The 26477-nt window shown below is 45.0% G+C and overlaps 2 protein-coding genes across 2 annotated transcripts in view; one reads left to right on the top strand and one right to left on the bottom strand.

Annotated features, from left to right (window-relative positions):
• The window catches only part of Prm (Paramyosin), a 31266-nt gene extending 24381 nt beyond the window's left edge, over nt 1-6885 (top strand). The window contains exons 9-14 of the mRNA XM_077647982.1: nt 1625-1820; nt 2988-3116; nt 3632-3796; nt 4194-4400; nt 4868-5068; nt 5557-6885. Of these exons, the coding sequence (XP_077504108.1) occupies nt 1625-1820; nt 2988-3116; nt 3632-3796; nt 4194-4400; nt 4868-5068; nt 5557-5754 (1096 nt within the window). The 3' untranslated portion in view covers nt 5755-6885. The remainder of the gene's footprint in view (nt 1-1624; nt 1821-2987; nt 3117-3631; nt 3797-4193; nt 4401-4867; nt 5069-5556) is intronic.
• Nucleotides 6886-18737: 11852 nt separating this feature from the next.
• LOC144115115 (uncharacterized) lies at nt 18738-25012 on the bottom strand. The gene is made up of 5 exons (XM_077649282.1): nt 24972-25012; nt 23786-24010; nt 21334-21469; nt 19297-19426; nt 18738-18843 (listed from the first exon to the last, which is right to left on the bottom strand). Exons 1-5 carry the CDS (start codon nt 25010-25012, stop codon nt 18758-18760), a joined length of 618 nt encoding a protein of 205 aa, XP_077505408.1. The 3' UTR covers nt 18738-18757.
• Between the last annotated feature and the right edge of the window lie 1465 nt (nt 25013-26477).

The raw sequence follows: 26477 nt of genomic DNA, 5'->3' as shown, positions 1-26477 counted from the left end.
AACGTAGACCTCTGCCTGCCCTAAAATGTTAGCACGCGCTTCACAGGAGGTTCTCTTTAGCGTTTTTTAAATTCTGTCTATCGATGCTTAGCACATGCATGTAAAGGTTTTGCTTGTAGATATCTATAATGGATATATCTGACCTAACCTTAATACTGCGTCATTATAAAAAAGAGAGTCAATCACTGGCACTCCTAGATGCGCATCAAATGTGTCTTTCTTAGCGCTTAGTAGTCAGTTTCGGCACTTTAAGAGAGTCGCATGTAAAAAGGCAATTGTTCGGTATCTCTGACCTCCAAAACGGCCATTTTTGAGGCGAATACTTTTGAATAATTTGCGAGAATTGTTACACAACAAACGCTAATAACTGATTCCACTTCACTTAAACTAGAACCGCGTGACAATCGGGAACCTTTTGTCACTTCCAACCAGCTTTTATTTCGGCAGTGTATCAGGCCCGTCGCCCAGGGTCACCCTCGACGTGGCGTACGACCACCTCGACTGCCGGTTCCACACCGTTAGGCAACAGCTTATCCAACAGTCTTTCCAGGGAAGCAGAGCGGTTAACTGAGAGAGAGTGAAGGTGGTTCGGTCGCCAACGTCCTTGTAGCTCGACATAGCTCAGGAGAAGCAACCTTGAAAATGGATGGGGCTACCTGGCACTCATGACGCCTTTTCTTTGACGTCAGCGGTTGAGAGGAAAGCCCTGCGCATCTGAAGAACCGAACAGCGACAAAACTTGAAATGGGATCCTCCTGTTACTATCTTTCGCATTTATCGCCATGGCCGCAGTCAGCCTTCACGTTACTGTTTATTGTCGCATGATTGAGAACGACTTTCCAGAATGTGTTTGTACTCTCGTAAATTTAGTCCGCAATCCTTATAGCTGACTGCTCAACCTTATACAGTAGAATATACCCTTAGGTTTCCGTTCACGTATACATAAAAAATTGGGCCTGGGGAGAGGCAAGGCGTCGGCGCGACGCCGATGCCATAGCAGACCCAATCTAAAAGCCGAAGTTTGGTAAGTATACTAAAAACGCACGAGGTAGAGTATAATGGAACCTATAATTTATGCGCCCATCACACATTGATGCAACGGCATAATGAATCTGTTCATGATTTGGCTCGAAATTCTTCCAAGATGCCGACTACGCCTTGAATATGTTTATTACGCTTTCCTCTGTAGGCGTAACGAATGAGGCGTGAAACGTGGCCTGACATGTACGCGTTAGCCTTAAGCAATTGAAAAAACAAGATTACCGTATGAGGGAGTGCAGCCATGATACGGGTTTCGAAAACTTCTACTGTCTCTGTTCAGCTTTACAATACACAAGAAAGACGACGTTGACATATTCATGCATCCTGGTGAGGACCCATCCCCCTTGGATCTTCTATTCGCATTGCCTAATTATGGAATCAGTGAGGTGTAGGAAGCTGGAAAGAATATTCACGCGCTGATTTGCTCAGGCGGTAAATAAGACATTCTGCGCTTACGTATCAGTCCGCGACATGCCACTATAGGCTGCACATTGAGCGAAACCTTGTAACAAACTTCGTGAGTGTGATAACATTACTTCGCTGAGCTACTTCTTCTTTGCGTGTCTTTTCTCCTAATCCACAGCAAGCAGTACCAGCTGGAAGTGGAGCAGCTCAACATGCGCCTGGCCGAGGCCGAGGCCAAGCTCAAGACGGAGATTGCCCGCATCAAGAAGAAGTACCAGGCTCAGATCACGGAGCTCGAGATGTCCCTGGATGCCGCCAACAAGCAGAACCTCGACCTCCAGAAGATCATCAAGAAGCAGGCCGTCCAAATCACCGTAAGCACTCCTCTGTCTGGGTGCTGCAGCGTTTCTTAAATTCCAGCTCTTTTGCTCCGCAGTTTGCTCTTGGTATCATGGTAATCTGGAAAGAAAGATGTGCGCATTTGCCCTTTAATCGCCTTAGAAATTTCTCACTGCAAGGCGCCGAAAAAGCTACAGGATAAATACTGACGAAGGCTCATTTAGAGTTCAAAAGTGCAGACACTAATGGGAAATACACGCGATTGTCGTCCTGTTTCCGTCTTGCAACTGCCTTTCTTGTGGTGCATATCTAGTTAAAATTAATCCAGGGCTTCATATTCTGGCCCCATCGTTCTTTCGCTTCTCTTTAGTTTTCCTGTTTTTGTTGAAGAAAAGACTGCATTTACACGTCATAGCTGTCATACTTTGTATAGCACTAAAACCTCCCTGACGGCAAAAAAAAAAGATAGCAACAGGAGTGTAACAATGTTGTGACCAGACAGTCAAAGTTAACGACTGCTGCAGAAGAATTTAGTGGGGTATTTGTCTGAAGTAATGCGCTGCTTAGTAAATGAGTAGTACATTGAAGACCGGCAGTAAAGTTTAATGTTAAATTCTAGCCTCATACGGAAGGTGCTTGACGCAACCAATGAGCACAGAAAGTGATGCCAGAACATTGTACTTTGGTAAATGTTATATGGTGAAAAATAAATGGTAGGCAGATTAATGGGAAAATGCACGGCGTAGTTCTCAATACAATGCAAATTAAAAGATTCCACTACTCTTGCAGGCTATCGTTTAATCATGTTTCTTGTTTTTACATAGGATACGCTCAAAGTATCAAATTATACATTTCACCACGCACAATTTACGAAGTTATTTAGCAGTTCAAAACCCTCACAAATATCGACACTGGCAGCTCGCTCAAAAAGTGCCCAGGGCTGCAGCTACCATCGCCAAAAGCGTAAAAGAATAGTGTTTACGCGGACATTAAATCGTTAAGTAGCGATTTACGAAAACATGCATGGCTTTATCGCCCTTTTCTACGATTCCCGCCGCAAGTGAGAGAAGTCCTCCTACGTTGAAACGCGTCTGTGCCGCAAAAGAAAATTCCGCAGTTGCACCTAGCCGTGCTTGATGGCGCCTCTCCCAAGGCGTTGCACCGCTCTTAGGCTCTTTGTGGTGTGTTTGGCGCGCCCGCAGGAGTTGCAGGCCCACTACGACGAGGTGCACCGCCAGCTGCAGCAGTGCGCCGACCAGCTGGCCGTGTCCCAGCGCCGCTGCCAGGGACTCCAGGCCGAACTGGACGAACAGCGCGTGGCCCTCGAATCCGTGAGTGTTGCAGCAGGATAAGCCTTTTGCTTTCCTCAGTGCCGACGTGCCTGGCCACACGACTCAAGGCCGACATATAGGTTTCTGCAATACTGTTCCTCGAGGCAGGTATACCTTGTTTTACGAGTGTGCCTTGAAGGTCTCCAGTCCAGAAAGAGTTGATGCCGCCGTGGATAGGTACGTGCTGAGGCGCTATTAACTTAAGATCACGCATACATTCGTGAGCAAGGTTTTCCGATCGCTTATAGATTTTAGAACAGTTTTATTTCAGTTAAATCTGAGCATTCCATAACGTACCACACTATTTTATTCTGCTTTCTAAAGCACTGTATTTAAGGCCGAAAGAGAAATAGCGGAATTATGCTAATCAATTCAGAACTGCATGAAATTACTCTTTTTTTCTGGAGATGTTGGCTGTAAACAGGGGGAGAAGCCGTAGCAGCTTGTCACTGGGGCGCGCTAAATTTGGAGGCCCGCACCAGACGAGATGCGCTGTGTTCTTTGCTCTGATGTAGGCCCTGCGCTCAAAGCGCGCCGCCGAGCAGTCCTTGGAGGAATCGCAGGCACGCGTGAACGAGCTGACCACCATCAACGTGAACATTGCTGCTGCCAAGAACAAGCTGGAAAGCGAGCTGTCTGCTCTGCAGGCCGACTACGACGAGCTGCACAAGGAGCTCAGGGTGAGCCGCTCTCCACTGCCTACTGGCCGTAGTGCTTCGGTTAAAGGCCTGGTAGAGGACTTGGGGAATTTTGCACTTTGTAAAACGCTTACTCTACTTGTCACATTTTTTTTAAAAAACGAGTCTGCCTTACGCGTATTCCTTGCAAACGATTCTTGAGATTGCAATAACCTTAGAAATCTGCAGAACGCGGTGCTATTAGTGTGAGATCATTGAAAACTTTCAATCGCCGTTTACAGATGCTTTGTTTTGATCGCTGTGACGTGAGTTTCTTCAGCGAAGGTAACTTATGATAAGAGCTGTTGCTGAAAAGAAGGGTTGCCAGGTGAATGAAAATTAAGGCGACTGCTATATAACATGAAAAACCAAAAGTCCCGCTTTCCGCTCCCTTTACCAGGTGGTTGATGAACGCTGCCAGCGTACCATCGTTGAGCTCAAGAGCACCAAGGACATTTTGGTGGAAGAGCAGGAGCGCTACATCAAGGTCGAATCGATCAAGAAGTCCCTCGAGGTCGAAGTCCGCAACCTTCAGGTTCGCCTGGAGGAAGTGGAAGCGAACGCCCTGGCCGGAGGAAAGCGCGTCATCGCCAAGCTCGAGGCTAGGGTAAGCATCACATCCGCTGCACCCTGCTCGCTTAGGACGAAGTGCCAAAGATGCGGTTCTCGGCAAGCCGGCACCAGGTACCACGGCTCTCGTCCTGATGCCAATGCTTAACGCCTGAATTCCTGGGCGACTACAGAAATCTTGACATGACAATAAGAGGAACACCTGAAAAAAAAAGAAAAGGAGAGCGTGCCATGGGTAGCCATCAGATAATGGACGAAAGCCGTTTAAAACACATCAAGGCTTCAGTTAGCACTTCTGTGGTGGTTTTCCCACATATTCCTCTCACTACACTGGTGCCTCGGGAGATGTGTTGCACCTTTTACCCATTTTCCCGCGCTCTAGTTCTCTGTTTACGGCTGAAAGAAGTAGATGTGGCCTGAACGGCTATCGCAAATTTAAACTGCCGCAAAGTCGTTCGCATTACCCCACAAAATGTAAATTCTTCGCCGCACTCGTTTTTCCAGATCCGCGACGTGGAGATTGAAATGGAGGAAGAGAAGAAGCGCCACGCCGAGACGCAGAAGATGCTGCGCAAGAAGGACCACCGCGCCAAGGAGCTGCTGCTCCAGACCGAGGAGGACCACAAGACCATCACCATGCTCAACGACGCCGTCGAGAAGCTCAACGAGAAGGTCAAGGTCTACAAGCGACAGCTCAACGAACAGGTGCGTGAAGGGCAACGTACCACCGAAAAGTGTCACGGCGCTAAGGGTTCCAATTTGAGCGATATTAGTCAAGCTGTGGACTGTAAACTAACTTAAGGCAGTTTTTAATCAGGTAAAAAAGATTTAGTGTTGGTGGGGATGAGGGGACATACGGCTTCTCGCGCTGGTTTAAAGGGGCTTCTGGAAGAGAACCAGGTACGGCTGTAAACAAGCTGCACGTAATATCTACAGGCAGTAAAGTACGGGCATCGAATCCGTTGCAATATAAGTGCTATGCAGATTCCGTTGGACTGCAGACTACGTGTAGTACCCATGATGTGCCCTTCAGTTCGATTACCACCGGCCCTTCTCTGCAGAGGTAAAATGTATAAATGACTGCAACACTCTGGTTAGATTACTTCTCCAGGAAAGAAAGAATCGGCCCATATAGGCCGTAGCACTTCAGCAGCCGTGTGCTTGTGGAGTGACTTGTTGCCTCTTTTCCGCAGGAGGGTCTGAGCCAGCAGAACTTGACCCGCGTGCGCCGCTTCCAACGCGAACTGGAGGCCGCTGAGGACCGCGCCGACTCCGCCGAGAGCAACCTGTCCCTGATTCGCGCCAAGCACCGCTCCTGGGTGACCACCAGCCAGGTTCCCGGTGGCACCAGGCAGGTCTTCGTCACCGAGGAGACCAGCCAGAACTTCTAGGCCTAACGACGATCCCGAGCGACAGCAATCACCCTGGCCGCTACAGCATGCAACGTCGACGACGGCGAAACCCTTATCGCGTCGTTCCTGAAAGAGCATAACCGCTACAATAAACAGACTCCAGGGTTGCTACGCTCGATGTTTCCAGCTGTTCTTGCCTGCCGTTCTCATCTATGACTGCCACTTGAACGGGGCTGACGAATGTGCTGTTCTCGCCCATTCTTTTGGGGGCCGTCGCCAGAGGGCCTTATCGCGACGTGGAGACGGAATTATCGCAAACGCCACTGCCCTCATCTGCCACTGAATGCAGACTGATAAATGAAATATGGGTGTTTTTTTTTTCTGACTAGACTCAAGGAACGCCAGATTGTTTTGTCTGGAGTACTTACGAGAAAAGGAACAGAGGATGAAGCGGCGGCACTTTCCTCAGCCTTTCTTAACCTGCCTCCCATGAAATGAAAAGAAACCCAATGGAGGCCCCACAGAGACGGCCTGCAGAACGGCTATCATTGACTATAGTAATCCTGGCGCACATTATTTATAGCCTTCTGGTTTAATTTACCTTCAGGAGACGCCTAAATCATTTACTGCATAGAGAGCCAAAACTGATGAAGCGTGGCCATGACAAAACTTCATTAGACTACCCTGACATATCGCTTTCAGAGGCGTGCTGTCTGTGGCCAGCTATGCGAGCTAGTTGACTCTCAAAAGACATCTAAAAGCAAAACTGAATTAAAAAATTCAAAACGACGGAAAACAAACTATGAATATTTCAAACTGTTCTCTTCTCGGTCGGTTTAGACCGCACACAGCCTGCCATGGTTATGCTGATAAACGTCAACCACAAAATTAGAAGATCGGCCCCTCTTTTTTTTCTTCTGCCAGTATTGTTCTTAATATATCTTTGGCCATACTTTGCGACTACTGACGACAGTAACACACATGTTAACCCAGTTCATATGCCGCTGACAAATCTTGTTTTATTTTATCCTTTCTCCTGTGGAACTTTTGTCGTCCAATTTTTGCTAAAGCTCTCTTACTTTCCTTTTACTTGATGTGATTTGTGTGTCGTAGAGCGTGCACGCTGCAGGTGTAATTTTACAGAAAGAATAAAGGCGCCTCCAAAAATCACCCCCTTTTTGCCATGCATCTTTTCTCTTCGCTTCACACGCGAGAGCAACATAACTGGCGGTTGGTCAAGAAGCCCGAGCTCTCACGTTATCGACCAAGGTTAACGTCACCAACTATTTGCAGTCGCACACGGCGACTGAAATCGCAGTCTCTGGATGAACTAACCACCAGTTCTCATGGGACACTCTGCCCTCATCAATTCAAATTGGTTCGATGACAGAGGCAAGTGATTTTACTTGACCTTGCAGACAACGCGCAAGAATGAAACCACAGCGAAATGAAGCAACTCGAATAATTATCTGGCTTACGTAAGACCAGATTTCGTACGGTCTCGAAGGTCGAAGGGACAAGACTGATTCACACAGTGAAGTTTGGCATGAAGGGGTGTTCTCCTTCAGGAACAACAAAGACCAACCAGTCCATCATTCTATGCCACACACAGGTTAAATGCTCCAAAAATGGGCTACTATGCATCCAAAGCCTGCCTTCTTGACAAAATTAAGGGCCGATTCATCCATCAAGCGCTATGTGGCTCTCGCCTCCTGAAACCAATAGCGCGCTTATGGTGGCTTGTGCACAGGGCTTCAGAATACGACCCTGGCTCTTTAGAGTAAAGCCGGCACGGAAACATATAAGCACTCAGCATCAATTTTACACATAGTTTAGTACATATGTAGTCGCTCATCAGAAACATGTCCTACACTTAAGCTCAGTTATTGTAGCCAGCCTTCGAGCAGAGAAGTGTATACGCTACCACGAAAGTTCAGGGGGGCATCGTTCTTGTAAATAGTTCAATTGCATCCCAACTAACAAATGCATAAGAGAACTGAAGAGAGCGGTGTTAACCTGGTCACGTGGATGCAAGCCTCAATATACAACGCTGCTTACTGAAGCAACAACGAATGCAAATTTTCCACGCTCCCATGCTACTCTATCATTTGAGGGTGGGTGCCCGTGAATAAAAGCAACAACTTTGAAATTCCCTGCCTACCGAATGCCCGCACAGGTGCAGATTTTTTTTTGTGTGTGTGTGTTTCAAAAGACAGTGTAGTAATTTACAGTAGAAAGGAATTTTCAGAGCGTTAAGCCCAGGGTCTAGGGCACACCGCAATGCAGGCTCCCCGACTGATTCAGACCATCTGGTGCTATTTAATGATGATCGGAATCACAGCATATCGATATATCTTCATTTCGTCTCCACCAGAACGCCGTCGCCACGCCACTACGACTGGTACTGAACCAGCGAACTCGTGCACAGCCACAGAACGCCGTAGCAGCTATGCTAGTGCGGCAAGTTTGAATAATAAATACAAAGTAATGAAGAGGAAGCACAAGAGATACCTGAACTCCATACGCGTCGCTTTGTCTTCCTCTCTCTGTACTCTCTTGATTGAATTAGATGCTGCAGACGTGGGCGTTAGCTTCTTTGTCTGTGGCCAACAACAGTTGAATACACCTAACGCAGCATTTTATTAGATTCAGTGCCAAATATAGAATACGAATCAAAATTCAGTGTCAAGCATAAAGTGTTTGCAAAGTTTCCCATCATCCGTCCTGGTGCCACTTCTAAATACGTGATTAAGAATTCTGGGCAGAGGACACTGGCTGCACCCCGAAGCACCTATCCTTATACGGACTTACCGTTAAATCCTCGCCGGTCTTCCGTCGCTCCGCACGCTTCTCTCCGGGCCGTACATTCTGCTGATAAGAGACCACGTGCGGACATTGTCGTTCTTTCTTCTCTCCTTTATGGCGTAATTTAATCTATTACTTGGCTGTTCTCGATAAGGTTTTATGAAGAGCTGAAGCGCCGTATAGACTGCAGCGCGGCTGAATCAACTTCAAGTCCATAGCCATTGCGGTCAAGTTGATGTTGACAGTATTGAAACATTTCCTGTCATACGTGTTTTTATCCCTTTCGTTGCTTTGAAGGTAAAGAAAACTCGAGTTCCTAATCTTTAAGTCATGTAACAACATTGCAAAACATGAAACAACCAGAGGGAAATGAACGCCTTTTCAGATAATGCCCTTTTCATTGAGTGTTCGCGTGCTCTGCTTAACAAGCTTGCTGTCCTTGCAATATATGCGATGGAGTGCGCTGCGAGTCGAACAAGAAACCACCTGTAGATAGAAGAACTGGCAGCCAGTGTCGGGGGAAGGTTAAAACAAATAAGCAGAGAAACGTTTGAGAAGAAATAAAGGAAATACCGACCTTAACAAGAATGATATATAACCGACTCTAACCGCCTACTACGGGAAGATAGAAAGAAAGAAAGAAAGAAAGAAAGAAAGAAAGAAAGAAAGAAAGAAAGAAAGAAAGAAAGAAAGAAAGAAAGAAAGAAAGAAAGAAAGAAAGAAAGAAAGAAAGAAAGAAAGAAAGAAAGAAAGAAAGAAAGAAAGAAAGAAAGAAAGAAAGAAAGGAAGAAGGTAGGAGTGTGAAAAAAAGAGATGAAAAGGAAAAATAGTGTCGCGCACTCACCAGGAAACGCGCAGCACTCACAATAACCTGCCGCACGAGCCAACTGCATTCAGCAGCGCAAGCAGACCTTTAAATATGTCCTCAAAACTTCCTATTGGAACTTACAGGGGGCACTTTTTCGGCGAAGGCGTACCACTTGCACAGTGCGCAGCGAGCACTTACCTGTGCACGCACACGCGAGACCAGCTGCGATGGATGAGCGAGATTGTTTCGTTGAAAAGAAAGCCGCCCGCAGTTGTTGCGCATCGTCGTGAGCCAGATGGAAGATGCAACTGCAGATGGGTGTGTATGGAAAGAACACAAGACTTGCAAAGGTCACTGTAGCTCCACTGAGCCAATGAGAGCCCAAGCACTAGCAAACGAAGCTCCCCGCTGTTCCAGTTCGCTATAGACAGGAATGTGAACCCATCGAATGCTGCCGTGGGCAGATTTGAAATAGCATTTCGTGGCCATTTTTGGCTGCGTGATGGCGCACATAGTGGAGCACCGGCTACATACACTTGCGATGGAACATCCGGCAGCCACTTTTGCAAGAGTGGTGCGAGGCTGGAGACACATTCAGGTCAAATCTAAGCATCTTCTTCCTGTAACTGCAAGTAATGTGCTGATTTTATTTTCTACAAGACGAGCAGTTCTTGACAAACTTGCGCAACATGACTCCAACATGCCTTCAAAGGCATTTTTCGACTTGTACATGAAAGAAATGCTCAGAGCTGTGAATGACAAAGAGTCAGATGGGTGACAGAATCACATCGGAACTTCGTGTTTTGACTCTCGAAACTGAGGGTTTTAAATCAAGCATGAAATTTATGAACGACATGTTTGAGAAGTTCAAGACTTCTCCGACTAATCTGGAGGCCGCAAGCAAAACCCCCAAGGAGCACGTTGTTTTATGGAAGCATTGCGGTATGGTTTAGAGGAAGTCTTTTTTTTTTTTTCACGACTGTTCTTGAGTGTTTTTGATCCGCGGGCATAACACGGCGAGATTTCGTGGTGCTGAAAAAACCACAAGGACGCCTTGCCTGTTTGCCACTTTCTCTCTATGTCCATTTCGTCGTTAATTTCCAACAAAAGGCACTCTGACCTTAAAGATTCTGGCAGTAAATACTTTGATTTTGATTTGATTTAGAGAGTTTAACGTCCCAAAGCGGCTAAGGCTATTAGGGACGCCGTATGGAAGGGCTCCGGAGATTTCGACCACCTGGGGTTCTTTGATCTGCACTGACATCGCACTACACACGGGCCTCTAGAATTTCGCCTATATCGAAATTCGACCGCCGCGGCCGGGATGGCAGTAAATATGAATCGCTGTCGGTAGAACTTGAGTTTTTTTTTTCGTTTAATTGAACGAAAACAACTTTTTGGCAGGACTTACGGAATACCATCGCCAGCAGTCGTTGACATTTGTAGCTCATTGTCAACAATTCTCCAGAACATGTCGTTATAAAATAACCATGCGCTGATAATCAAGATAATAAGTTAATTTAGTGCATAACGGTAGCCATGAAAATATTCTATTTACAAATTTCGTCGTCTTTGGCTTTGGTTAATAAGTAACTATTTTTAATCCAAATTCTTTCATTTATTCGATTCCTTCAAATTTTGAAAACTCCCGAAACGTTGCAGTTGGGCATGTGGACATAAGCGATCCTTACTAGACATTTCTTTCGTTTAATTAAAGTTATAATCATCAGATGCGGCTACCTATTTGATACGAATTTGATATGGTCAGGTATGTTGAACAAACTGAGTAATCCGACTTTTCCTATATCTTTCATCCTTGGATTCCGAAGCACCGTTTGAGGAGTTCATTACAATACTTAAAGATGTCATTACTCTGTGCAGACGAGAATTCATATTCCGAAAAACAATCGGCAGAAACCGCTGTCCGCGAATGACCTCTGTTATTATAGAATCATCGCGTACAAAAACTTTGCAGAAGAAAAAAAGCATACATTTAACACCAGGTTTAAGAATCGTTACAAGGTTGTCTCCAAGAAAATACACAGAACGATCTACGGAACTTAGAAAAAGGAACTACTATGAACGCAAAATCACTGAATGTAGCAATTATTGAAGAAGAAAATGGCAAGTATTAAATAAATTTCTATACGCTATTCCCCTTGACCGCACTATTAGGTCAATATTTCATGATAATAAAAGAATTGATAACCTATAGGAGATAGCAAATGCATTTTCTTACATACTCAACAATTCTGGACGAAAGTTTTTTTGAATTGGAAAGAGTTTATGAACGCATTTTTTTCATATATTGTAAGATTTCTAATAAGGGAGTAATTACTCATTGGCATCCACCCAAGAGCAGCAATACGGCGACAAAGGAAAGCTATGCAGCTTTCTCTGAAACTACTACTACTCCACCTTGGGGGATTCCCCTAAACGTTTAACCAACATTGCAATATTTCACTATAACAATCAACATATCAGCAGATCTCCTGTCAGCAGGCTTGCATTTTGTTTTTTGCTATCGTCAAATGCGTATCCCGTTGGCTTTCTATGGCAGTCTTAACTGCTCAGTGCGAGCGATGGAAGCACTACAAAGGAAGATTTTGCTACATATCAGAGAATGGGCCATTATCTTCAATATTTCCATATAAGTACCTTACAGCATTTCAATATTCAAAATTTTTGTCCAAGAATGTAAGACAGGTTCAGTAAAACTGAATTAAATACGCTTCACCCCATTCCCGTTCTGCAACGATAGCTAAAATTATGCTTTCTTAAGTCATGCCCGTTCCAAGACGTTATGTAATAACAAATTTGAATAATAGAGGAGCAGGCCTTATCAAAATGCAGTCCTTCATACGAAAACTGTCAAACGCGTAATATCTGATTCTTTATGCAATGTTATTAACATTATATTTACCTTATGAATCTTTCCTGAAATATTAAAGCAAGCAAAGGTTATTCCAGTATTTGAAAAAAGTTACCCATATTTGATGGAAAACTATCCGCCTGATCAATTCGTCCTGTTTAAAGCAAAATAGTAGAAAATTAATGTAAACACAAATTCGCAGCTACTATACTAAATTTATTTTCTTCCTTCTAGTTCGGTTTCCGCCGGGAGTCATCAACAGAAACTGCACTAATCGTTTCTTTATCTACGTAAGGAAACAAATAGATTCAATTATGATAGCTGAGTCGATATCCGTAGATTCTAAAAAGCGTTTGACAAAATTAATCATTAATTATACCCTTTTCTTGAAAATAGAAAATTACGGAATCACTGGCCCAGTTTAAAAACTTAGAATCATTTCCAATGCTCTCAACCAGTTTTCACCAATAAGTTATTCCACCTAAGAATGATCACCAAGGGTGTTCCTCAAGGCTCCATACTTGGACCACTTTTATTAAAGCGAAAGCCTTACTACGCTACGTTGACAAGGTCATGTCCACGAAAACGTGTCCGCAGCAGCTGAGGCAAACTCAAAAGAAGTAGCGTCAAACGAGTGGTTGTAATCGAAAGAGAATGATGTGAGGATGCTGCGCAAACCAAAATTTTCAAAATCGGATGAATAGTTAATTAATTAGAGCCAAAAATTTCCAAAAAGTTGATGGGGCCAAAGCAAAAGCGGCGCCAAATTTGAAAACGCCGGAAGTGTGGGACCACGTGCTCGAATGTGTGGGCGGGGCCACCGCGTGGCGCAAAATTCGAACACCCGAAATGAATACTGAGATGAAACGAGGAAAAATGTGCATTTTATTGAAATCCAATCAATTAATGAATGTATAATGCAAAGCGTTAAGCGTGAATTATTGATGACTTGAAGTTAATTAAGGCGGAAATAAGGGTAATTAATGGTGTAACGGTGCGGTGCGGAGCGATGCCACGCCAAACGTGAAATGAGTATACGGCTCCATCCGGTTTGACACGTCGCTCCTACGCCCGTGGCAGTTTGCTGAAGTGACGTCACGATCACGTGAGACACACGGAGCGATGGCGCACCAAAAAAAAAAAGCAACTTGTAATGAGCATACGGCCTCTTCCGCTTCGGCGCGCCGCTTGTACGTCAAGACCAGTATCCCCCTCCCCCCCCCCCCCCCCTTCATAGCACCAACCACCACCACCACCACGCAAGTCGCTTTCTCGCCGTTGCCGCGTGTAGATACTGTGTTCGCGCGCTGATGCCGAGGTGCTTAATTACGCGTTGTGCGGGCGTGTGGCATCATTTTTAAGCCGTCTGTGTCATCGCATAGTGCAGCTTCGACGTCCAGACCGACCACATGCGAAGCGGAAGCGTGTGAAGGAGCCTCATAAACGGAATACTGAAGCGAAGCGTTTGAAACGTGCTGTGGAAGGTGAACACGACAGACAACAACGGAAGAAGAGAATCAAAGAGAGCCGATGAGTGCCGAGGAGGCGTCAGTGCTTTCGCATTACTCCAATGCGGGTTACCGCAGTGATCTCGATTTTTTTTAACGTATATTAGCGCCATCCCATTATATATAAATGATTCTCGATCCACCGTATATGCTGACAACACTATAAGATTAGCTTCTCGTAAAGGTATTTCTAAATTAACGAGAAATATTACAGCCGCGTTATGTTCATCGAGAGGTAGGCACATGATCGTTACATGGAGATCAACACCACTAAAAACAGCTTTGTATTATTTCATTGTCCGCAAAGAAAAGATTATAGCATTTCCGAGAGTATAGATTAATAATATTAGAATACAGCAGACTAACCATGGCCACCTATGTAGGAGTAGCAGTTTATTCTAATATTAACTTCAACAACAACATAGCTTCTGTTGTCGAAAAATCGACTTCACTATAAAGAGCCTAATTAGAACGCGTGGTACAATTCACACTGCCCCACTGATCTCCATTACTGTACGTTTATGCATCCTCACATCAAGTACCGCATTACATCTTGGGACAGCATGTATCTTTCGACCCTTTCTTGCCTGATCCATATTCAGAAGCAAGCGCTCCAAATCATCACCTTTTCTTCTCTTTTGTTATCATCTACACCTATATTTTCTCATTAAATATATCGTCTATTACTAGATCACATCGAATCACTCTTTTTTGTTTATAGTTATTAACACGAATCCTTTTTAGATTGTTTCTTTCAATCGTTGTTCATGAACCCGAATACACGTATTTTGCTTCAACAAAGAATATTTTACCGAAAGAAAGAAGCCGCAGTGGTGGCTCAGTGACTCAGCTGCTCACCCGAAAGACGTGGGTTCGATCCCGGCCGCGGCGTTCGAATTTCAATGGAGGCAAAATTCTAGACGGCCGTGTACTGCATGATGTCAGTGCAGGTTAAAGAAGCCCCAATAGTCAGAATTTCTGGAGCCCTTCACTACGGTGTCCCTCATAGCCTGAGTCGCTTAGAGACGTTCAACCTCCATAAACCACAAACCATTTTTATCAAAACCCCGTATAAACTACGCAGAACAGTCAGTTTCAGCGCCATTTTCCTGAAGAATAATATAGTTTAAACTGTTTTCTGGAAGCACACTGCAAGAATCTTTTCTCGCTTATTTACTTAGTCGTGCCTGAGCGAAACTCTTGGTGCCATAACCTATTTTTTTTACATAGAGTGAAGTTCCACTTTGGCTATTATGTCCTTATCTTTGATTTATGCTGTATATGTACGCATGCCGATTTGTATGCTGCATATGTAAGATTATGCATGTTTGTATATTACCGGATTTCTGACATTATAATGCAGAACATCTGCTTGCTGCTTCATTTTTTTCTTGCTATTGGTTGACACTGTTTTATTCGATCAACACGGGAGGCCATACCTATAGTTGTTAATACTTAGCCTCCTTCTGTAACCAGGACATGGATCTTAAAACTTATTCTCCTTAAATAAACTGCTTCAAAAAGAGCAAGAATAAACATGCTGGAATCTATCTCCGCAGTAGAGCCGCAGAACTGCGGTGTCTGTACTTCTACTCAGTATTTGAAGCTCCTGAAAAGCAAATAATACCATTAACAAAAGTAAGTGTACTGTTTTGCGTGAACTCCTGTGGGCCTAGGTCATAGAAAAGAACAGGACATGAGGAGAGATTGATTTGGTGGGCACTAGCGCGACGCATTTCACCAACACCGTGGTAAAGCAGGATAAGTGCAATAAATTAAGGCTTCACAAACTCTTTTCACAAGTTGCACGCCAAGTAAATAAGAAAAATTTGGTAAGAAAACTTCAGTTTAATATATATATATATATATATATATATATATATATATATATATATATATATATATATATATATATATATATATATATATATATATATATATATATATATATATATATATATATATATATATATATATATATATATATATATATATATATATATATATATATATATATATATATATATATAGCAAGTTCTGCACACATGCGTATTTTTTAGTCATCTATATGGTTTCACAAATTGAGGAAACAAAAACGCATCACCTAGCATAACAATTTCTAAATTAGATTACTCTTATATGTGTGCATAATCATTGCAGTTGCAAATTAATGCTAAAGTAATATGTTAAGCATCGTATAGAACTTGTTACAATGGCTGTGAACACAACCCCAGAAGCCAGACACGCCACATAAAGTGTACGGGGAGTTATTCAGGGCTCTGGTTCTGGCCGCGTCGCGTGAATAGTTAGTCCATGGGTGGCCGGCCCCATTCGAGAATCCGATTATTTTTACAAATAGTTATCACAAATTAGACTCGAATACTTCATTTGAAAGCATCTGTAAATTGCGCTAAAATTATTTAAATAATGCATTCTTACGCACCAAAGGTACGCAGTGGGTTAAAAGTCCAGCCATGCGGCGTTGCCTCAGCCCCGGGCCAGAACACTTTACACAACACGGGCAGGAGCGTCGCCATCGTTCCACCATTTCACCTCTATCGCCTCCGCCACGACTCAGAAAGCCTTTTGTATCCGCTGCTTCGTCTTCTGGTCTCGCGCAATTGACTTATTTTTCCCCTAATCACGTTCTACCTTATAGACCTTCGACTTATTTCCTCTTTGTTTCTCTTCTCCTCCAACTACTCTTTTTGCTATTCTTGAATTATGACAGGTAGCCCATGTGTAGAACGTCCGCTGCATCACCAGTAGTTTTCAGTATGTAGAAATGCGAGCTAGTAATATCGTCAGCAGCCCTGCGGTGATGAACCCTCTGAGTGAATCACCAGTCTTGATGACTAGTGTGTTAAAAAAAATTGATTTTTCCGCGTCAGCTGCAGTTCAGAACTTCTTGTTGGGCTAGTTGGCGCATGGTTGTTCTTAAAGACTAGTGGCGCACACATAAAAGTCAGACACAGGAAGAAAACAAAGACGGAAAGAGCGCAAACTATCAACTGGTTTTATTGTAACACCACTGAGGCTTATATAGGCAGTGTGCCAACGTCGCTAAAAAAGGGGGAAAACGATAGAAGGATGGCACAGGTCAACAAAAACCGCGCAGGAAGTTATTTTCTGCGTAATACAGCATTACTGAAGTGTCACTGATACATTTATCGCCTTTTTTCTTGATTTGGTACGCTTCTAAAAGCTCACGCGCTACTTTGTCTCTGCTCCTGCCCAGAATCTTCATGCTCTTGAACCTTGGCTCACACCCTACATGCACATGTAGTGCAATAAGCGGGCAAGCTCGCTTCTCCTCTAGTCCGAACATGCTCCCCTGCGCGTTAATTCACGCAGCGGCCTGTCTGGCAAACATACCACACTTGAGCGGGATTTCATACACCACGCCCGCGGCACATTTAACAACAGTTTCGGCATGCTTTGTATCGCATCCGTTTTGTTGATCTTTTTCGGCGCTGATCCTCGGGCATAACACGGCGAGATTTCGTGGTGCTGAAAAAACCACAAGGACACCATGCCTGTTTGCCACTTTCTTCATGTTGTGGGCGACTTTGTTGCATATACGGTATAACCGTGGCCTCTTTCTGAGCATTCGCTCATTGGTGTTGTCGCGTTTTCCCTCTTTTACCTTCTTAAGAAGGTTCTCAGCTACAGCATAGAGAACCACGTAGGGGAACCCTCTTTCCGTCTTCCTGTGTTCTTCCTGTGTCTGTTTTTTTTACGCGTGCGCAACTCATCTTTAAGAGCAGCTGAAGTTTGACTGACATATGTTTCCAGTGTCTGTGTACATATACTGCCTTCTCGCCTAAACAGGAAATGCGGGAGAAAAAATGGCGCAGATGGCCGAGTGGTTAGAGAGGTCGGCCTACCGGCCAAGAGGCTTGGTTCTCAACACTGAAGCGGAAGGTAAGCGCCCAGAATGTGCCAGACTTTGTGGATATTTGTGCGAACACAATGAAACATTCAATATTCGAGCCATCTTATAGGCTTTGCTGCAAACGCAACTAAGGACGCATTTGCGCAAAACTCGACGTCTGAAGCGCAGACGTAATTTTTAACCTGCTGCTTTGTCCGCGCAAGGATCTTTACGTGCGCGAACGTAGGTAATTTACTGCGATGCCTCATTATGCTTGCACAATTCTGTAAGTGACTTTTTTGTCTTCATTTTCTTTCGTCTGTTCTATTGTGTTGAAGTAGCGGGCCTTCAGTCCTGCACCAGGCTTGACGTCGTCTGTAACAGGCTCATTTCGCTGATGCCTCATTCAGTTGAAAGCATAGAAATTACTACCTAACCGTCAGGCCTGCTGTAGAACGTTGGGTTCAAGTATTGCATTTCTTTTTACACACCCGGAAACTGGTTACTGCCATATGACGTTGCAAAAATGACTTTTTTTTTCTGAAGAATCAAGTTTCCAGCAAAAAAAAAACATGCCCTCTCCGCCCGCACGAGCAACGGGTTTCCCTCAGTGCCTCTTTTTCACTCAACAAAAACAACTTCTGTCGCTTCGCTCACAAATTTTATATTTTGAGTTTTTTATTTGCAGTTACACAGAAGACGTCAATTGCAGGCAGCAAAAGTGCGGGAGCTGCAATTTTGCGCAAAGGATAGGCAACGAGATGAAAGCTTGCGTTATGCAAATCGTCACTGCTGTGTAATGACGCCAGTATGCTCCTGCGCTTGCACATCAAGCTCTGTATTATGTTGCGCCAGCACAGGCCAAGCCAGCGTGGTCTTTCGCCACCGCATACCTTCGCCTTGACCCAGCGCTAATATGTAGCTGCAAGGAATTGTCTGAAACTATTCTTTTCATTCAAAACGCTGTAATTTAGGTAGAAATAAACCACTTTTTGAAAAGCATGCATTTTGCAGAAGGAGTGCAAAAAACAGCTGTTTGGAGAGCATACCCGTCAGCAGCAATAACAAAGAGGCGATGTGTCCACAATACAATTCACAACCATTTCACTTGTTCACCACTCTCTCGGCGCTGTTTTCTTTTTTTTTACATCAACCCTTTCACACATGAGGGAATATCAGTCATATTCAGACCCAATTGCTATGCTTATCTCGTCGCCGACAATCTCCGTCTTGTGGTACCATAGGTTAGAATCGACGACAACTGAAAGTAAAGAAAGGAAGAAAAAACTGTAGTTTCGGCAAATATACGTGGCTCTTGTGTCGATGTCCATGGCCACTATGAGTGAACATGGCAAAAATGTTCATATAAACAAGGATGCACATGAAAGACTACAGCCCCAAATTACATGCTTTAATTTTTTCTGCATTTCCGAAACTCCGCGTTCATGGTCAGCGGATTCGTGCGCACCAGAGCTGCTTGCGCCATCCGACTGCCAAACAGCGGCCGCTAATCCAAACACATATCCACAGAAATGGCGGGCAGCAACCATTTGTCATTTCGCGATGGTGATGCCCCTGACCGAATCCAGTAGATTTACTCTGATGAAGCACAAAGCGTTCGCTCCTTTAAAGCACGCCGCATGTGTGAATGGGAGCTAGAGCAGACGTTACGAAAAACGCAGAGAGCACAGAATGCAAAGGTGACAGGACTCACATATTTCACCCGGATGCACGACTACTTGGAGCTCGTGGCATGTGGAATAACACTCAGGGACGGGCTTCAGTGTCCACAGTTTTGTTCCTCTAATCTGCGCTTGCCAAGAGGGTTTCCCGACATGATCAATCTTCGAGGTGGAAAGGGCGATGTATGGAGGGAGCGAAAGACGAAACTGTTACAAGGCGTAGAAAGAAACGCGTCGAACGTTTTCACCAACACCTGCTTGCTCACTGCAGGGACACAGAAGAGAACACATGTTTTTGAAGACGCTCTACTTTGGGCTCTCTCATATAGATACGCGAGAAAGCGTGGCGATTCCACACGGCAGTCACAGTACAGATTTTAATGCAGTTGGTTGAATTCCTGCTAAACAGCTCCGTTTAAGAGCGAAAGCCTTCCCGAGAGCAGGTTCTGCTGCGCATTGATAGGCTAGAGTTTGCTCGTTACACGAGCCAATGTTTGACGAACACGTAGACAAAAATCTATATCCTAAATATCAAAATTATTTATGCGAAAAAAATAGCTATGCGAGAATCGTATCCTCACCAGATGCGCTGCACATTTCACACATTATCAGTACCCATTACGATGCTTGTATCGGCAAGAACGGGGCTTATTATTAATTATAATGACCATTGGATGTTCATTTACGTACAATGACATCAGGTACAAACAAATTAGTATTGACGTGCACTTGCATTGTGCAATACTCTTTGCAGAAGGTGACAAACGTGTTAGTTGTAGACCGACATAACCACGGTAGAGGACCGATGGCGTGGCAGTCGGGTCGAGAGTGGGAGCGTTCCGTCCGCCGTGTCCTCTGTCTGCGAGCATTAAGCTACACCTGCTTCATTTATTACTGGACCACTGTCCAGTAAAGTAGATGAAGGTGCGGCACCATTATTTGCTAATGGCCACGCCAGTCAAGGCCGAAGGCACGTATAGAGCAATAGACAAGGCGGATTCGACAGCTAATGCATATTCTACTTATTTTAATCGTGAGCACAGACATTAGTTTGGGAAGAAGAAATAAATAAAAATAAAGTGCCCTGCCCGCACCGCCAGAAGGCACAACGGGCTCCTCGTGAGCACATAAAGTAGGTGAGTCCGAAAGAATGAAGGACTCGCCGCTCCATCCTCGTGAGCACAAAAATTACAAAAAATATGGTGGGGCAAGAAAAAGGATTGAAAAATAAAATGACATGGGACAGCTCGAAGAAGGCGAGCTTCGTTCTCATTCCCTCAATGCTAGCCAAGGCCAAATTTTAATGCGGTTGTGTTAAGGGTCTCGGGCCGCCGAGCAAAAAATCCACAAAAAAAAACGTCAGAGAAACAACCTAAGTACCAGGTGGGTCACCTGGGTCACGTGAACCTGTGACGGCATCACAAACTGTGCACCGAATTGTGAGCAAACGGCGCACCAAGGCAGGGGGTAGTTAATGATTTGTCGCGGCAGCTTGCTCGGGCAGAGCAACCTGGGTTTCACAAGTCCCACCGGTGGCAGCACCTTCCATCGCAGGGCAGTGGCACATCGCTTAACTGCTTCACCACAGAGCCGGGAATGGTATCATGACTCCCAGTGGTCTATGAAAGTAAAATAGATGATGAGCAATTCCGCATGCATGGCAATTAACCCATTCACGCTGTCGCGTCATACCCTTAAAGCGGAGCATAAGTGTCCGCTCCAGCTATCAGTAGTATTTGCTTTAGACAAAATAAAAGTCGATGGCCCAATTTTTTTTCTTTTCCACAGGAATTGCAAAAGTATACGCTGTACATTACATGGTAGATCAAAACAAAAAGAAAAGTCTTTGGACCACATTTTGTAAATATTGTTTCCTGATGCGTTCTGTTTCTTTATCATTGGTAGCTGCTACATGTGACGCCGGCAAGAAGTGCCTCACCCCGACTTTAGTATCGAAAGCGCCGATGATCAACGACAGATTGGGAAATGAATGGTTGCGAAATACGGCCCTTGATTCAGACTGCATGTATCCAGAATCGTCTTCGGCGGAAGATGCGGAATGCACTCACATGGAGATGGGCGCCGTAGCCAGGGCTGCCCATGAAAATCCAGTCTAGAGTAGAGCCCTCCGAATGTGGAGGGAGGAAGTAAGGGGCTTGGTAGTGCGTTCGGAGAATATTGGCCACACTCGGGTTGCAGTTGCTCCTGCAAGAGTACCAAAAATCGTACGTATATGTTTATTATAACTATGACATATAAGTGCGCAACTCGCCAGTGGAAATTGCAGTCAGAATATAAAATGGCCGGATAAGATGCGGTAACCACTAACTGTTCACAGAGTGTCGAAGTGCTCGGCTATGATGCACATGCCCAAGTGGACTTCAGTTTTGGCCTTACTCTAGTAAAGAATGGCTGCTCTGAGCGGGACCACCAGTCAGTATATCTTGCTACAGATAACGCAATCAGCTTTAAAGCTTCTGCTCGCCTCTTTTACTCCCAGCATAATGCCATCGAACTGAGCAGACTGCAACGAGAAACCAAAGCCCTTTGTTTCTTCTGAATCTGAAATATCGATGTACTAGCATCGAAGTGGTTTGCATGTACTCAAATCTACCAGGCGTTTTAGGAAAGCCCGCCATTAACTTTTAAAAATAGGTTCTTGCAGGTAACGATAAGGTTCTGCGGCATAGCAATACCAGTGTTGGTGGACGTCAGAAAACAGGCGAATCTGTTAACTAGTAAAGCGAAGAATTGAACTCTAATAGTTAACATTTTGACCATTACTGATGGGCGCCTCATTGAAATTAGAGATTTGTAGCCGCTCGTTAGTAATAGCCATACCTGTTTCTAGAATTCCGGACACGCCGTGCGAAGCAAGTGAACAGCTTGCCGAGGGCTGCAAGACGCACTGGCACCGCCTGCCCTCCTTTTTCTACAAAAATCTAAAGAATAAACAGTGATTTCCTGCGCCATGCCCGAAAGGACTGGCTGTCGTTCGTCCCTGTGCATTCAGGTGCTTGTGTTCACCCCCGCACATGGTACATGGCCGTGACAGGCATGAACGAGTGCCGCTTTGGAGACGGAAGACATCGTCGGCGGGCCGTCACCATCGCCGGGAAGGCACCGGTGCTTCAGTCGGCGTGCTGTGTTTCCAAAGCGCGTTGGAACAAGAGTGGGAAGAAAGGTGCCTGAGTCCACGCGCCGGTGACCGCGAGTGTTTTCGGTCAATTCATCGGTGCGTTTCACACGGACACAAACAGGGATCGCCTAGGGGCGCTGGAAAATCAACGTGTATAAAATCAAGTGCACAGATGCCAAAGAAGTTTCCTGAAAAAGTTTTATTTATTGGCAGTTTAAGCATGGAGCCAAGAACAGAAGGGTATGTCTGCCGTTCGCTGTGCGAGCTGAGCAGTGCACCACTCGCTGTAATGCCGCGCCTCCAGGCGACGAGTAAGTTCCGATTTTTCATGGTTTCCGGGTTCAGAAAACTTCTGTGGGCAGCTGTGCATACCCCTTTCTTTATCGCACTTTGCTACTTTCTCATGATGTAAAAAAAATCTTGTTGATTTTTGTCCGTCTCTACCTTATGCAAGCCTTCTTCTTAGGATCTGCTTCCCACCGGCCGTCGGTTTAGCGCTTTCGGAAGTTGCGACAGAGAGTAACAGACACGTTAGTTTGTGATCCGACATTGAAGATTTGAAATTTGAAGCTCCGAAGCGAAAACAAGTAATATACTTTCGAAATGTTTCTAGTTTTTATGAAACATAAGTCACGCATATTCGTTGCACCTAGAAACGCCGTGAGCCGTACCGAACAAGCGCATGGCTGGAACGTTTCGTTAAAAGGGTGCATTGCGCTGTCTGTAATTTGTCGCCCAGCGTCGTCGGTAAAACTTGTGCCCGTCAAAAGCCACGTTCAGCACACAATCAGTAATCAGCGCCAAGTGTTTTAGACGTTTCTGCAGGGTTCTGAAGGCAGCAAGCAACAAAATGGCCTCCGGCCTTTTCTGTATGAATATTACATGATGATCATGATGATTCAATGCGAGGAACAAAAGGACATGCCGTCGCACAGCACGCGCACACTGATCGAAACACAGCCCTGAAATTGTTCTTTGTGTTGATCCGCAATAAACGTGATAGGATAGAAAGCGATTTATGATGCAGTTCGAAAAGTAAACAAAGATGAAAATACCTCCTTTAAGATCATGCTATCCAAAATTTTCATTCAGCCTTATGGCATGCCTGATAAATGTATATGGCTCTTCAATGGAATCTACCGCGCGTGGCGTCGTACAGCTGTAGAACCTACCCGCACACTCATACCTGCAACTGTCATTTAGCTATGAAACTTTATCCTCGTTAATTGTCCTCGTATTGTTGACGAGAAAAGCGCCCTGTCTGACTACAGGAAAGACTACAGGTTCTCAGTAAGGGCCGAAAGGAAAATGAAGTGGTTCTTAGCACCATTGTCACTAGTGTATTGACCACGAAAAAAAAAAGCATGGCCGTAGTTGCTTACCACCCAATGTACCATGGAAGCTTAGAACGCTCTGCCGTCATGTTGAGAACTTCTTCCAGACTCTTGAACTCCGTCTTGTAAGGGAAGAACTGGCAGGCACTTCTAGACATCCTCAAAGCCGCGTCCTGGTAGAGGTCTTTGAAGAAGTTCAACGAAAATGACTGAAGAGCCGTCCAGTTTGACGCTCCATCGGTGACGACGACCGGCACGCCGCTGTAGGCATGCCTGCAATAGAACAATATTCGTTTCGCATTGAACATTGAACGGTTCTTAGAACCGGATGAAAAGAAATAGGCAAATCATTTGATTGAGCTTCCAACATCAGCGCTCATGACAGTGAAGAAACAGAGCTTAATGGTCGAGCAATCCTGTTGCTAATGATGATGTGTGCAAGCAGCTCATGTTCGCAAACACTGCAACCATGCGATATTTACATCGTTCCACATGTGACCTAGGTGGTGGGCCAACCAGGTCACGTGACCTTGCAGCGTCATCACACCCTGTTCACCGGATTGTGAGTAAACCGTGGCAAGTGGAAGCTAAATTAATCATTGGTTGCAAGAGGTTGCTCGGGAGAGCAACCTGGGCAGCACAAGCCCCACCGGTGGCAGCACCTTCCATAGCAGGGCATTGGCAGATCACTTAACCGCTGCACTACTGCGCCAGGAGAGGTATAAGGACTCACAGGGATCTAGAAAGTAAAGTAGAGGATGACCGATACTGCTCATATGGGTATTAGTCATTAACACTATCAAGTGACACTGTTTAGGCGGAACTTAAGTGTCCCTTTACTTACTTCCCTTTTGCAGTCAGGTCAAGTATTTTACCGCTCTCAACTGTACTGTACACATTCGTCGGTATTTTATGGCACCTACGGAATTCGATAACACTTCTGTTGGGCCTAGTTGGTGCATGATAATAATACAGATGATCGATGTGCGCAAAACATTAGACGAAGCACGTACACTCAAAGATCGTGAAAAGGGGCATATCATCTTCATGTATGGAATCGGTTCTCTGAAAATCGTGTGAGCATAAATTGCAAGCATGTTTTGATAATCAGGTGCGCCGGCTTTTGGCAGCAGGTTACCCTGTGTCGCTTTTGACAGCTGTGGCTGAGGCCCTGATCCGGGAGCTTCAAATCAGAGCGCCAAAAAGAGGGCGGCCGATTATGAAACTTACCTACATAGAGTCTCCCACGAGCTTAGGAGAGTGGCTAGCAGGCATGGAGTACTTCTGGCGTTTTCTAAGCCGAACAAGCTTTCAAAGCTGTGCTACCGCACGTGCGCTCATGGAAGGCATGGCTGCCAAATCAGGCATATGGGACAGCCTTCGTCTCTTGCGCCACCGAAGTCGTGTATGATTTCCCACTCTCGCGTGGAAAGACGTACTACATCGTGCAAACAGGGCGCTGCATAAATGAGCGACTAAGGGAGCATGCGCTAAATGCAAGGAACAAAAGTGACAAAGGTGCACATCCTGTGTCGCACATTATTAACTGCAGTAATTGTACAACACGATTCCAGGGGACGGCGATTCTGGGCAGGAGCAGAAACGAACACGCGCCGCTGGCTCTCGAAGCATTCCATATTAAGAAAAAGGCTGAAGGATGCGTCAGCGATACTTCCATGTCATTTTACTCAGCCGAATTGAAGTTTTTTGAGCTTGCGTCGTTGCCAGTGATCTAACATGACTGGAGTTTTTTTTTTTTTTTCGCTTGCGCAGGTGTGACAAAATGTATATAAATGCGTTGGTTTGAGAAGAATAAAGTAGTTGTTAGTGTTGCGCCTGTCCTTGTGTTTCTCTCGTGTACGTGGTTCGTGTAATGTTTTGCGCACGGAATTCGCAGCCGAGAGAGAGAGAGAGAGAGAGAGAGAGAAACAGACAGAGAAGGTCGTTTAGAAATAAAGGCAGGGTGGCCAGCATTGACAGTAATTCTCAAGCCCGCTACTGTGCGTGGAATGTACTATTCGTAGTAAATCGCTGCTATGGCCAACCAATCGTACCTTTCACAGCAAATAGGGAAACTGAGAGCGTTTGAGTGGTGATGAGCATGACCATAATGCCAAGGGACGGAAAAGGGTTTCAAGCGCGAAGCTGTAAACATAAAGTGGTGCCGTATTTTTCTCGTTCTATAATATAAGTAGCATTCTTTTCCTGTTGTTCTTTTATCCATTTCTTTAAACGGATCTGTGTCACCATAAGGCACTGAACTTGAGTACAGATACGTTTGGACAAAAAAAAAGAAAAGCGCCACAAAGCTCAGGTAAGCCCAGCTATGTCTGCGAAGAGGGTAACGAGCAGGTGCGCGGACGTGTCAACACACACCCGCGCACACACGCACGGGCTGTGCACCAAGGCCGGCTGCAACTAAAAGGGGCGCCCTGTTTGCTGGCGCTCTTCCGCATTCCGATCTATTATTAGGCCCTTAGGAAGGTTGAGGTTTTCCACGACAGCCCATAAAGGCCATAAGCCGTCGGACCATCCCTGGTAGAAAGCACTGTTGAACACTATTTTCTTTTAGAATTTTTCGCAATATGTCGCCGAAAAGCATCCGGCCTCGTCAATGAACAAGACAGCCATCAGATGCATCTAGTTGGCTGTAGAAAGTGAGTAGAAAGACCGAGAAATAAACAGCCACAAATAGCAACTCCCCCATGACCGGTTTTCGCAGTTATGAAAAAGATATCTT

This window comes from Amblyomma americanum, chromosome 1 (assembly GCF_052857255.1).
Source record: "Amblyomma americanum isolate KBUSLIRL-KWMA chromosome 1, ASM5285725v1, whole genome shotgun sequence".
Lineage (NCBI taxonomy): Eukaryota > Metazoa > Arthropoda > Arachnida > Ixodida > Ixodidae > Amblyomma > Amblyomma americanum.
Note: the sequence above shows the minus strand (reverse complement) of the source record. Positions and strands in the feature narration are given on the sequence as shown.

Coding starts and splice junctions, on each gene's coding strand:
- LOC144115115 (XM_077649282.1), bottom strand. CDS start 25,012: ATGCCTGCTAGCCACTCTCCTAAGCTCGTGGGAGACTCTAT. Junction 24,011..24,971: donor AAGCTCGTGGGAGACTCTAT/GTAGGTAAGTTT, acceptor GTTCTATTGCAG/GCATGCCTACAGCGGCGTGC. Junction 21,470..23,785: donor CTTCCATGGTACATTGGGTG/GTAAGCAACTAC, acceptor GTACTCTTGCAG/GAGCAACTGCAACCCGAGTG.